General features: G+C 42.1%; 1 protein-coding gene across 1 annotated transcript; it reads left to right on the top strand.

The window, feature by feature from the left end:
- The first annotated feature begins 766 nt into the window (after window positions 1-766).
- On the top strand, window positions 767-1866 carry CX3CR1 (C-X3-C motif chemokine receptor 1). The gene has a single exon (XM_009957567.2). It carries the CDS (start codon window positions 772-774, stop codon window positions 1834-1836), a length of 1065 nt encoding a protein of 354 aa, XP_009955869.1. The 5' UTR covers window positions 767-771; the 3' UTR covers window positions 1837-1866.
- The last annotated feature ends 10805 nt before the right edge of the window (window positions 1867-12671 follow it).

The raw sequence follows: 12671 nt of genomic DNA, 5'->3' as shown, positions 1-12671 counted from the left end.
GGTCGCACAGCTGCACCCCATACTCTCTTTGGGTGCAGCTCCAAGCTAACAAGGCCTGGCTCCAACCTGACACTTGCAGCTGAGTCAGGAGCAGTCACAAGATGCTTTGGTGCTTGAGGAAAAGGGTCAATGTAGTTTCTCTTCTTTTGATCATAGGATGATTTTTTAAAAAACCTCATCAAAGACATGCTTGCTCCCGAAGTGCAAACTTTGCTCCTCCCACATCAGCGAGCATGAGCCCAGATCTGGCCAAACTGGGCCGTCTTACCACACTTCTGCCCTGGGGCTAAGGTGTGGGGCAAGACTGGGCTTTTGGTGGTGCAGACAGGCACTGCATGCTGATCAACAGCTACATGTGAGGTATAGTTTCCTGCTGAGCACTGCCCAACGGACTGGGAGAGCGCCTGCATTTCTCACGCTACGATGCACCACCTGCAGAGCCCAGTTAGTCACATGTTGGTTTGCTGCTGCTTCTGCTGCTTTTCTGATAAGCAGGGGCTTATTCAACAGCCCTTGAAATTATCTAATGTTTTATTATCCAAAAGAGCTGATTTCCAGTGAAGTACATGTAACAGCATAGTCTTGGCTTTTGTTAGTAACTACCATCACCTCCACAGTAATATCACTATCATTACCGCAAATGGCAACAAAATCCCAAAGCATGTGTGTTGGTGAGGTGTCTCAGTATTTTACCATAGCAGATACTGGATCTCTCTCTCTAACATTATTGTCTTTTCCCTTTTCACATTGCCTCTAGCCAGAAAATTCAGCATGACGGAAGCATTCACAGAAACAACAGCTGAATACACTTATGATGAACAAGCTTTTTCCTGCAATAAGACTGACATACAAGAATTTGGGAAAATATTTCTGCCAATATTTTACATTGCAGTGTTTGCTCTTGGCCTCCCAGGGAATCTAATGGTGCTTTTTGCCATTGTGAAAGAAGGCAGTAAAAAAAGCATCACTGACATCTATCTCCTGAACTTGGCTATCTCGGACCTTCTCTTTGTGATCTCCCTCCCCTTCTGGGCTTCCAACACGGTGCGTGGGTGGACCCTTGGGACTATTCCATGCACAGCTGTCTCCTCGCTGTATTACATCGGTTTCTTTGGGGGCATGTTCTTTATCACTGTTATCAGTATCGACAGATACCTGGCCATTGTCCGGGCAACATATTCTCTGAAATCCAGAACAGCAAAACATGGCTTTCTTATAACCTGTGGAGTATGGGTAATAGCGGTTTTAGTTTCCGTGCCACAATTTGTGTTCTCCAAGCTGGTAGAAAACGACTGCATTTCTGTCTTCCCCCAGGAGCTGGAGAACATCTGGCCAGTGTTCTGCAATGTGGAGCTGAACACCATTGGCTTTTTAATCCCAGTTTGTATCATTTGCTATTGCTACTGTGGGATCATCAAAACCCTGCTGTCCTGCAAAAGCCAGAAAAAAACACGAGCTGTAAAATTGGTTTTGGTTGTGGTGGTTGTGTTTTTTCTGTTTTGGTCCCCCTACAATGTACTGATTTTTCTAGAGACTTTAAAGCACTATGAGTTATTCACAAGTTGCAACCAAGTTAAATTATTGGACTATGCAATGCACCTGACCGAAACCATTGCATTCAGTCACTGTTGTCTCAATCCTCTTATCTATGCCTTTGCTGGGAAAAAATTCAGGAAATACCTTAATGATGTCTGCTTAAAGTATTGTCCATTCATGTGTTTCTGTGGTCCCTGCAGTCGCTACCAGGTCACCTATTCAGCCAGCTATACAGAAAGCGTCGTCAACAGCAACATAACCCTGAACACCAGTGACCAGGATGGCTCCGTCTTCGTCTAAAAGATTCTGTAAATATATTTTCTGCAGGGCTAGCCACTGCTGAGAGGTTGCCATTACCCATATGAAGAGACTTAATGGCTGCACTGAATTACTGACGTGCCTCTTGTTAAGCATTAAATATTCTAAAACAGTAGAGATTTTACAAACAAAGGCATTACAATATGTCAAGGCTGATCATTGAATTGAACCAAGAGAGAGGAAGAGGGAAAGTAGAAGCAAAAGCAGATTTCTGTGCCTAGAACAGGAGATGAATTTAAGGACAGGGAAGCTGTTAAACAATTTCATCATCAAAACTTGTGCGTGTGTCAGTGTATGCACATGTGGTACAAATGTACATAGACATAAATCCCATTTTTTAAGGGAAGACATCTCTTTAATGAATGGTAGCTGACTGTTAGCAAAGGGGAATATTTTTGATAGTAAAGGTGTGTATTTTTTATTCTATATATCCATATGGTAGTGATTTTGGCATTATTGATTGCAAGAAATGTTTTACCTGTGCTTTCATACCTAATAAAATCCTACTGTTAAAAAAAAAAAAAAGTTCTTTCTGAATATATGTTTAGTGCCAACTAAAGAATGAACTCAGTGTTTATAGTATGCAATAATCAGAGCAAGGACCGTCCTTAAGGATTTGTGACCTGACCTGGAGCTGATGTAAGCCAGCAGGCATATCTCCCAGTTTCCATGGTCTGTGGCCTGAGCCAGAGGCCAGAGGTTGGTGGAGCCCTTCACTCAGCGCATCCTCAAGTGCTCTGTTGAGCCAGTGGCTGACAGCTTGATCAATGGACATCAGCACATGCTGGGACAACAGGAACTGGAGGTATGGGTTTGGGTATCATTGTGCTTGGTCCAAATATGGCATGATCAAGCTGTGCTTCACATCCCTGCTCTGCTTGCCACACGTTGTAAACACCAACTGTGTCCATACCATCACAGACAACAGCTTTTGGGACAAAATAACCAACTGCCCATGACTCTTACCACAACCTTCCTCAACCTTTGTGGCCTCCCTCATCACAGCTGATTTCCCCAGGGAAACCTGCAGGTGTACCCAGATTTAATGGGTCCCAGAGGACACATTGACCATGTGCTGTCCACAGCCTCCAAATATCCTTTTTACTCTAGCAATGACAATGCATTTGGGATGGAAAATGTCGATCAGACATCTGAGAGTCCTTCCCCAGGGACCTCACTGAGAAGCTCCTTCTATCACCTGCTGTAACAGCAAAGGAGATTTTTGTTGGCACTGTGGGCTGGAGTTAGGTGAATGGAAAAAGGACTGTTGCCACTTCTGAAGCTGAGATCACCTTACAAGGAAAAATCAAGGACCAATCTTACAAAATGAGTCCATGCCAGTGGGACCCTATTTCTATACATCTATGGAACTGGCAATATGTCAAATCTGAAGAAATGCTCTCACTTTCCAACTAACACAAAAGAGTTGTTCTAGAGTATCGGGGGAGGAGTAGGACCTTTCTTTGTGGACCTTAGTATCACCTTGTTTCTAAGAAAGCTTGGAGGAAAGCTTTTCCATTGAGCAGTTTTCCATATGCAGTAATTCCACAAATATTAAATATTCCTTTTTTTGCTACTGAACATTCAGCACACTCTACAGTATAATAGCCTCTTTTCATAAAATGCCTTGTAGTAGGTGTAAGTATATTCTATATGCTCAACTTTTAAAATTTCAGCTATAAGTGGACTTCCACACTCCAGACTTAGTGACTAAGATTAAGTGTACCATGAGTGTCACTTGAAATTAAATTACTTTTCAAAATTCAGTCTGTCTAAGCAAGTGAGGTAAGACAACTCCTTCTGTGCCCACCCCCAAGCAAATGGTATTTTTAAGAAATGGTATTTTTACAATGTTTTTTTAAAGAAATGCTAAGATGTGCAGAAAGAAAGAGGAAGGAACTCTGAGACTAAACAAGAAGTCATCTGCATGAAATCAGCCTGAAGAGGGTGGATTGCCAGGCTGAGCAATGCAATATTACTTAGTTTATTTAACTTTCCTTTTATTTTTCAGACAGTGGTGAGTTAATGAGTGGGAAGAGTAAAAGGCACCTTTAAATATGATCCATGGGCTGTCTCCAGAATGGAAGGTGCAAGCCCAGAGCTTTCTGTCAGCTCTCAATGGAAGGAGAGCATCTTCCTGCCTAGCCCCAGTGTTTTCCCAGGAATCTTACCCGTCACCAGCACAGTGCATCACAGCACACACACCTTCCAGATGCATCTCCCTCTGGCAGTGCAGACTTGCTACTGTGAGTCAAACTGCCTTGACAGGCCCGGGGCCCCTGCAAGCTGCAATGTGTGAAACTGCATCTGCAAAAGTCCCTTACTTTCAAGTGAAGGGCCCCTCCTGACAACCTGCACTCCTTCTGTCTTCTTTGCCACACTGCAATGGAAGACTTCCAAGGATTGTCAGCATAACATCGTCAATTTTTATGCCATGTATATGCAAGTTATTATATAGAATTTGCTATTTACATGCAAGGTCTTATTGTTCAATATTTGAGCATTTGTATTAGATTAAAGCTTCAGAAGGTTTTCTAGGCATTTGGCTCTGCAACAAATAGCTAGTTTATGCAGATGCCTCCTCATAGCAGGAGTGGTAAATCTTTGAAAACCAAAATAAACATTTTTGGTTTGTTGGCATTAGCAGGAAGAGTTTTGTTTTACTTGTCCCTTAAAAAACTTCAGCCTCAATGAAACATACCAGTGCTCTGAGGGGAACCAGTAACAAACTTTACCAGGACAAGCATTGCTGCTCTTTGCTGTTCTGCACCATGCCAGCATGCATGGATCGCCGCCATGCAGCTCCTGCCCACACCATGCTACACCATGTGATTTGTGACAGATAATACTATGTAGTTTCCTTTGTTTATGCTAATTTTATACATTACAGTCCTTAAGATATTCTTTCTACCACTCAAGCCTGACTGAAAGCCCACTGATGTCTCTGTAAGTCCCTCCACTGCTTTCAGTTAGCTTTAGCCTTTATTTAAATAAAGACAGACATTACTTCTCTTTTAAAACCTCTGCAACAGGAAACCAGTGATTTCTAACTGCCCAGCTAGTTTACAGCATAACATTTTTCTATACACAGCACTAATGCTGCATACATCCTTACACTGGATCAACACAGCCCCGAGGACCAGCAACATCCAGTCCCTACACGTTACACATGAGAAAGTAAGCCAGTCTCTCAGTATTGGATAAAACCTTTCCAGCCACTATAAAGGATAGACCCTTACTTAGCAAGCAAGTCACAATTTACACATGAAAATACACACACACGCATGCACACTTCTTGTATCTATCCATTGAACAGTATTTGGCTGTGCAAAAAGGAATCAGGAACTCTCTGGGTTGGGGGGGAATTGGGCTTTGGGGTTTTGAGGGGTGGTGAGCTATCTTTGCATCTTATTTTTTCATAATGATCAACTTTTTTCCTGTTTGAGAATCACACTGACACTTACCATAAATCTTTTCCCAGCTGGGTCACAGTTTGAGGAACTAATAAAACCTAAATCCAAATTTCCTTGGCAGGTTCACAACGATATTTCATGTTCTACTTACAAATAAAATGAACAAGACACATATTTAACCATACTCCTTGCAGTGAGATACATGGATATCAGTATCTTTTTTAGTTGCCATTGCAAATCCCACTTGTTCAAATATCACATCACAGTCCCAAAATCACAGGATTTATGTTTCTTAATTTTTAAGCTGAGTGTGGCTGCTTTGAATTCTTTTCACTGATCTCTCGGGGTTTTTAACTTACACAAAAACCTTAGAAATGCAGCCAGTCAGAGCATCACACTGACCTAGGAAATAGCTCAGCGGTGAAATCTGTTCTTTTCAACACTGGCATCAGAAGGAGTTGCTACCTACATATTTCCTCTGGATTTGGAATTTGCTGGGAGTGGATCTGAAGATCTGGTCCAGGGTAGTCTGAAGTTTTAAGGCTATATTTCACAGAGCAACTATTCATAAACGCATTGGTTATGGGTTAAGTTCTGTCACTTCCATTTTTGTCTCTATCACCTTTGAGAGGTGATAACTACTGTAAGATCTTGGTTTTGAACTTATAAGCACCCAGACCTCAAGACCTGGGTTTTGCAGTGTCAGTGTTAACACATTGTTTTCAACACAGAAAAAAATATCCACCAACTGTTCCCATATAATTTTGTTTGTTAGACTAATATTCAATACACAAATGTCAATAGTTAATACATCGTATTTATCATTCCTCTCCCTAAAGAAATACTGTAAAACAGCTCCCGTTGGACATAGGGTAAATGGTTTGCTTGTGAAGAATAGTTTGCATTTACCAAATTTCCAACTGTGATCCTTCAATCAGAAGGAAGCAGCACATTTGTATCACTGAAGACAGAGGTTAGTGAATGGGATAGAGAATGCAAGCAAGGACTCTGGCACAGCTTTTTCACTCTACAGGGGATATAATACACTTGACAACTGCATCTGTAACTGGAACAGTCTCTTTTCCACTCCATTCAGATTTTAAGTCTCTGGTAAATTACATGCATTTGTCACTGTTCCATATTCAGCTGCAGCCCAATAGTCCAGCTACATATAGGTCCATATGCCAGGATAATGCAGGCAACTGAAAGAAGCGACTTTTCTCCCACAAGAAGTTTGCATTTAGCCTATAAATGCTACATTTGCTACATTAAAATTAAATCTGGCAGCACTGTGACGCAAAGAAACGGCAGTAGTTTGCAATGGCCACGATTTGCAGGGCACATTAGAGAACAGAGAATAAGCTGAGGAAGCAGAACAGTAGGTGGCTCCATGGATCTGCTGACAAGACAGTTCCCTCTAGTGCCAGACATGCGCTGCTATTTCTATGTGCAATTTCCTACGCACTTTACCAACACAGTTCCTTACATACAAGAACTCTTGAAACCCTGACATGCAGCTTCAATTATTTTTCTGGGCTCCAAACAGGTAGGAGCAAACTAGAAAGAAATGGTATGTCTTAAGAGGCACCTGGAGCAGGTTGTTGCACCACCTTTGTCCACAGCCCTTTGCCATCCTCTTTGCCTCAGGCAATTGCTGAGCAACATAGACCCCAACTTGGCCATAGAAGGACTACACAGCAATGGGGAGCATTTCCCCCTGGAAGGGCCTTAAGCAATAGTGCTAATGGCCTAAAACACTCAGGGATAGGGAACTGGGTAAGCGTGCACAGGAATCTCTTTTTCAGCACTTCCTAGGGACATCTCGCTAGACCTCATGGTGCAGATGAAGGACCTTCACCAGCACATTTTCTTTGCCCTGGAAGGAAGGTGTCTGAGGAGGCTCAAAGCTGAGTTTGCCTGTTTTGTACATGGCAGTATTAGAGTTCAATAAAATTTGACCAGGTCGTAACCTCCGAGTGGCTTCAGAGCCCTTCTCCAGTGAGCCTTTGCTTTATTAGTCCCTCTACCCCTCGGGGTCCTATCTTAGGAAACAGGTATCCTCGTTCTGCTGTCACCTGATTTTTTTTCTAAGGGAGCCCTCATTTGAACCATTAAGGCTCACCATCACTTGGTCTCTTGTTCAGTTCCTTCTTCGTGGTCTTGTTGCTGGTTCCTGCTCTCCACATCCTCCTGGTAGCTCAGGTTTCAGGAGGCTACAGTGCAAGTAATGGACAAAAATACAAGCTACCAGAAAGACAACACTGAATGCACAGGCCAGGGTTTACAGACAAAGTCAGATTCAGAAAAGGCAACTGTAGGCAGTGGCATACATCTTTTCACACAAGGCTAACCACACCTGGAGCCAAGTATTTCCAGAGTCACCATAACCTCTCACTATCCCTGTAATTACCCTTGCTCATGAAGGACCCTCTGTCCTAAGCTTGCTCCATCATTTCTTCTGCCCATCTGTAGTATCAATGCTTTCTTTGCATTTCCACTAGAGGGTGGCATTATTAAACTCTATCAGACCTAAAAGTCATTCATGGTAAAGGAGGACACCCCAGTCTAGCAACTGGAGTCACTGAAGAACAAGTACAGAGTGGAAAAATATATTTATGAAAAGTAAGAAAAAAAATAGTCACTACATTCTGCTGCTGGAAGAAACATCAATTTCTTCAAGTTTTTTTATTTGCTTGTTATTAAGCAAATGAGAGCTTGTGGATGTTAAATTAACTACAAGCGGTTTCACCAATGATTCACAAAATACATCAGAATATCCTGTGAATCACAAAGATGAGAGAGATGTTCCAATGAAAACCTTTTATTGCTGCTATCACAGTTTTATTTCAGTGCCCTGAGTTCAGTTCCCCTGCTACTAAAGGCAAACTGAATATTAAGTAAGTTGGCTGTACAGCTTGTCACGAAGAGGACTTGCAGTGTAACAGCTTTTACCATGTGATGGCAGAGGTGCCTGGGTCTTAGCAAACATAGAAGATTAGGAATTGATAAGAGCAAGTATTGGTTCTTTCTCTTGATCCTCTGCAAATACTTTGGTTTTTCTAACTAGCTTCATTTATGTTACAACTGCTGTGTGAGGAACATGGCAGGAGAGACTGGAAAGATATTTGTTGTGTAGATGTTTAGGATAAGGCCAGTTATTTAATAAGCTTTTTAAGACTGCCAACAACTACAGTGTTTGAGGGGCACTACCACAAAGCAAACAGAAACAAAAGCCTTTACACCAGAATGCCATAATTCCTCTGTATCTAAACTCATCACAATAAACATCAATCTAGCCCGAGGAGACCTCTGCTAGTCACTGCTGCCTTGTCTGTCTTTTTTTTTTTTTTTTTTTTGAGAGACAAGCCTTCAATGGTGACATCATAGTGATGGTTAGGTGATGGCTGGGAAATTTAAAAGAGAAAAATTATATCTCGGCTAGCAACTGCTCCTCAGAGTGGAAACAGCCCAATTTTGTCATATTCCTGTAGAAACAGCTTGGGACCATTTAACAGATCACTGAACAAGACAAAGCAAGCTCCTCACAGTGTCATTTCACATTTAAAAAGACTACAAATCATGGTTTTTGCATCAGTGATTTTTATTTTAAGTAAAATTCAGCGTACAAAATGACTGTTTCAGTCATGTTTGAGGTTTGAAGTTTCAGTTCTTTTTTTTATGAGGAGTTCTGAATATAGTAGCTTTGCAAGCAGAGCACATGGAAAGAAAGCCAATTAGGCTGAGGGAGATGATGGCTAATACCATTCACAGAATCATCAGTGGATACAAACAGCAGAATGCATAGGACTGGACCACTAAAAGAAATAAAGATGTGGGGAATTGCAACTTAACAGTGTTGAGCAAGGAACACATGTTTTGGCCTTAAATCTTTTGCTTGTCAGTGCAAACAGCTGTCTTGTCCCAATGGAATTTGTATGTTCAAAAAGATTGAGATAAATTATGACACCTGGGACAACAGTGTAGACAGTGGTTGTCTCTAAAAGTAGGAAATTAATTTACTTTCCTTTTTAGTCCTCTGTCAGATTGCTGCAGTTTTAGTCACACACAGGAAATTTGGAATAAATTGAAAATTATGAGGAAAGGAACTGCACAACGAATTGGTGGCACTTTGCTAACGAGCAAGGATGGGAACCACAGATACGCAAACTGCAATTCAAATTCACTTGAATTCCAAAAGAATTGCACAAGGCCTGACCATGCAAGAAGGGGTTGGCTGCCTGATGGAGAGGACGGTCTGTTGAGAAAGGTAATCGTTTGTCCAGCCGTGACTTTGGCAGACTGGATCGTGTGCTGATCCACACAATCAGTCAACATACTGAATTTCGCAATAGTTGGCTATCTTTAGTCACTGTCACCTGCCTCTCTCCTGAGGCAGTCTCTTCTGTATGAGGACTTGTCTAATAAGTATTTCTGAATCATCTACCCATAGCTGACAGTAATATCAGAGGGAATGGATGGTGCACTGGCAGTGTGTCTGTGGCAAGAATCTCACAGCCTAGCTAGTGGGTTAGATAAAGGTCTATCTCCAGCCCTTCCTTGGGCAAGACTCTTATGCGTCCTGCAAAATGACAAGTTAATGATAAGACTTTCTGTAAAAGGTGGGAGTGGCTGAAAACATCTTTTGGTGAGAAGCAAGGTTTTCATGGTTTGGGTTGTTCTGCTTTTTGCTTTTATTAAGTTCCCTTATGTCAGTTTTAATATGCCCCCCTCCCCATCTTATATAAAAGGTTAATCTCCTCCCAGTCAGGCTAATCAGGTTTGGTCCACCTCTCTGCACTCTCGTGATTTATTTGGCCAGTGCTGCATATCTGACACCATCTAGAAAAGAGGTAAGACTATTTCTTTCTTCTCCCCTTCCCCTGCCAGCCTGTTAGCTGTTACAGCAACATCCTCTACATCTCACTGAGATCCCTTCCCCCTTTCCTCTTAACCTCTCATTCTCCTGCCTTCTCCCTTTTGTTAGTCTCTGTCAGGTCCTTCTTCTCCAAGGAAGAGCTGAAAAAAGACAAGCTGCCATTTTGGAAGGAGACCTCAGAGCTCCCCTGTTACGGACTACAGTTATACTTAGTCCCTTTCATTCTTCTTTCTCTCCAAGCCATTGCAGGACCTTCACTCACAACACCTTTCATCCATTTTCTGCATTGTCTTATTTGCTCAGAGATTTCTTCTTTTTTTTTGTCTTCTCTGCAGTTTTCCTCGCAGGCTCTCCCAGGGACTCTTCATTGGTAGGCCATCAGAAAGTGTTTCAGGGTTCATTTTTTTCCTCTTGATTTTCATAACTGCCAGATATTTTTTTTTTAGTTTCATTTTCCGGAGTTCATACATCCTAAGTTTTCATTGTCTGTAACCACAACCATTCTTCTGTTTTCAAGGCTGAGCATTCCTCTTTCTGCAGACATGCTTTTGCTCAGTCTCCTTACAAAGACAAACCTTCCCATTTGCTGGTGCAGCATGAAATGCACTGGTATGGCAGGGTTCTGCAACACAACAGCTGCTTTGCAGGACAGCGTGGTCCAGCAATCACTCTCCACCCCATCACAGCCATGTGCACATGCCCTGACAAGGATCCTTTGCTGCCCTACTCCTCTGGTGGTAGCAGCCCAGCTTTCCACCCAAGATAACGAGCAGGTACAAAAAGCTGCTTAGGAAGCATTCGCTACTTGAAAGTCTTCCAAGGGAGGTCCAGGCAAAAGGCAATATGCCAGTTAAGTCCTTTCTTCAGGCCACTGCCATATGAATCGTGCTAAAGTGGCATTCATAAGGCTGCAGTCTTAGTCCCTGCTAACAGTATGATTGAAAGATCAGAAGCATATCTGAAGCGTGGTATGTGTGATAAGGACAGGTCGACAAACCTCAAAAGGTTGCTGCTGATGAGAAATCATCCCTCACCCAAGAAAGATTCTTACACGGTAGAAGAGAGATTGTAGATGGATTGAATTCTATTTACTACTTCACCTGAAAATCAAGAAAAATCACCACTGATGAAATTTGAAGGAGATACCTAATTTGATGGAGCAGAAAATAACAAGTGGGACTAGAAGATAAGCATGCAGACGCATGGTGGTTTATTGAGGCAAAACCATTACAGCCAAAACTAAGAACGAACAATGCCTACAGAGCAAGACGTGTTTTTTCCTGAAAAGATGGTGCTTAAAGATAGTTTTTACATCATTGTTATTGTGGGTGAAGAGTTGAACTTGTGTCCCTAGCGCAACAACACGTCAAAGAAGAGATTAATGAGGCTCTTACACGGACAAAAGAGCAAGAAGAGGAACAGCTGCTACTTTCTGTAAGCAAAGCTGATGAAACTGGTACTACACTGTTGCCTGCTCTGATGTTCATATCTTTAAACAACTGCTAGTAAATTGAAGAGAAGATGTACATGATCTGCAGAGCAATAATGTGCACTGGAGGAGCATCTCCCAGTGACAGATTTAAAAATCTCCACAGATGCAGCCTGCGAAAGATGACTGAGAAGCTACTTCCCATACAATTATTTTATTCTGACGAAACATGAAACCAGTAGATCCTGCAACTCATGCTGTCTTCACATCTAGCTTTTCTGGAAGAAACACTTCAGCCAAATATAAGTTATTGGGCAGAGTAACAATGTCAGAGGCATACAGGATAGCAGCAAATAGCGTAACTGAACAAAAGCTATAACTGTGTCCGGAATAACACCGGAGGTTGAACTAGAAGACATATAATCTCTCCTAGACTGAGATCTATGATTCTTCCTACCCTCCCAACCACCTCCTGTAGCTTTTTTGTTTCTGCTTCTTATTGTGTCTCTTTAGTTTCTCCTGCTAACAAGCAAGCCTCCCTTGTTGAGAAATGGCTTTTACTTCTGCTTGGGCAGCCTTTTCTGGGACATAGAGGAGAGCGGCACTTGCCAGCTGCTAGCACAGCTCTTCTGCTGGCAGGACTCAAAATCATCCCATTTGACTAGAACATGTTCTCTGTGCTCTCTTCTCCCTTCCTGGGATCCCCAAGACACACGAGGCCCACCGCACTCTCAGGAGAAACTGACAAACTGCTAAGCTTCCTGCTGTGACAAGAACCTCAGGACCCTCTGCCCTCACACCACACACACACACACATCCTACTTCCTATTTGATATTTTGACCACTACTACCATCTGTGCCAGGTCAGTGGTGGGAGGTAGATTTGCTGTATATAAAACCTGCTATGGGAGACATCAAGGAAAAAGTTAGCATGAATTAACATGCAATCATTTCTTTTCTTAGCAAGGTAAGTAGGAGTTAGGAAGATCAAACAACAATGAATAAAAGGAGCCTTCTCTACACCAAATCTATACAGCTCTTTCCTTCTACAATTACATAGTGTAACTTACAAAATTAGTTATATGGCAAAGAGGGAATA

Source organism: Leptosomus discolor, chromosome 7, assembly GCF_034619465.1.
Source record: "Leptosomus discolor isolate bLepDis1 chromosome 7, bLepDis1.hap2, whole genome shotgun sequence".
NCBI lineage: Eukaryota > Metazoa > Chordata > Aves > Leptosomiformes > Leptosomidae > Leptosomus > Leptosomus discolor.
Note: the sequence above shows the minus strand (reverse complement) of the source record. Positions and strands in the feature narration are given on the sequence as shown.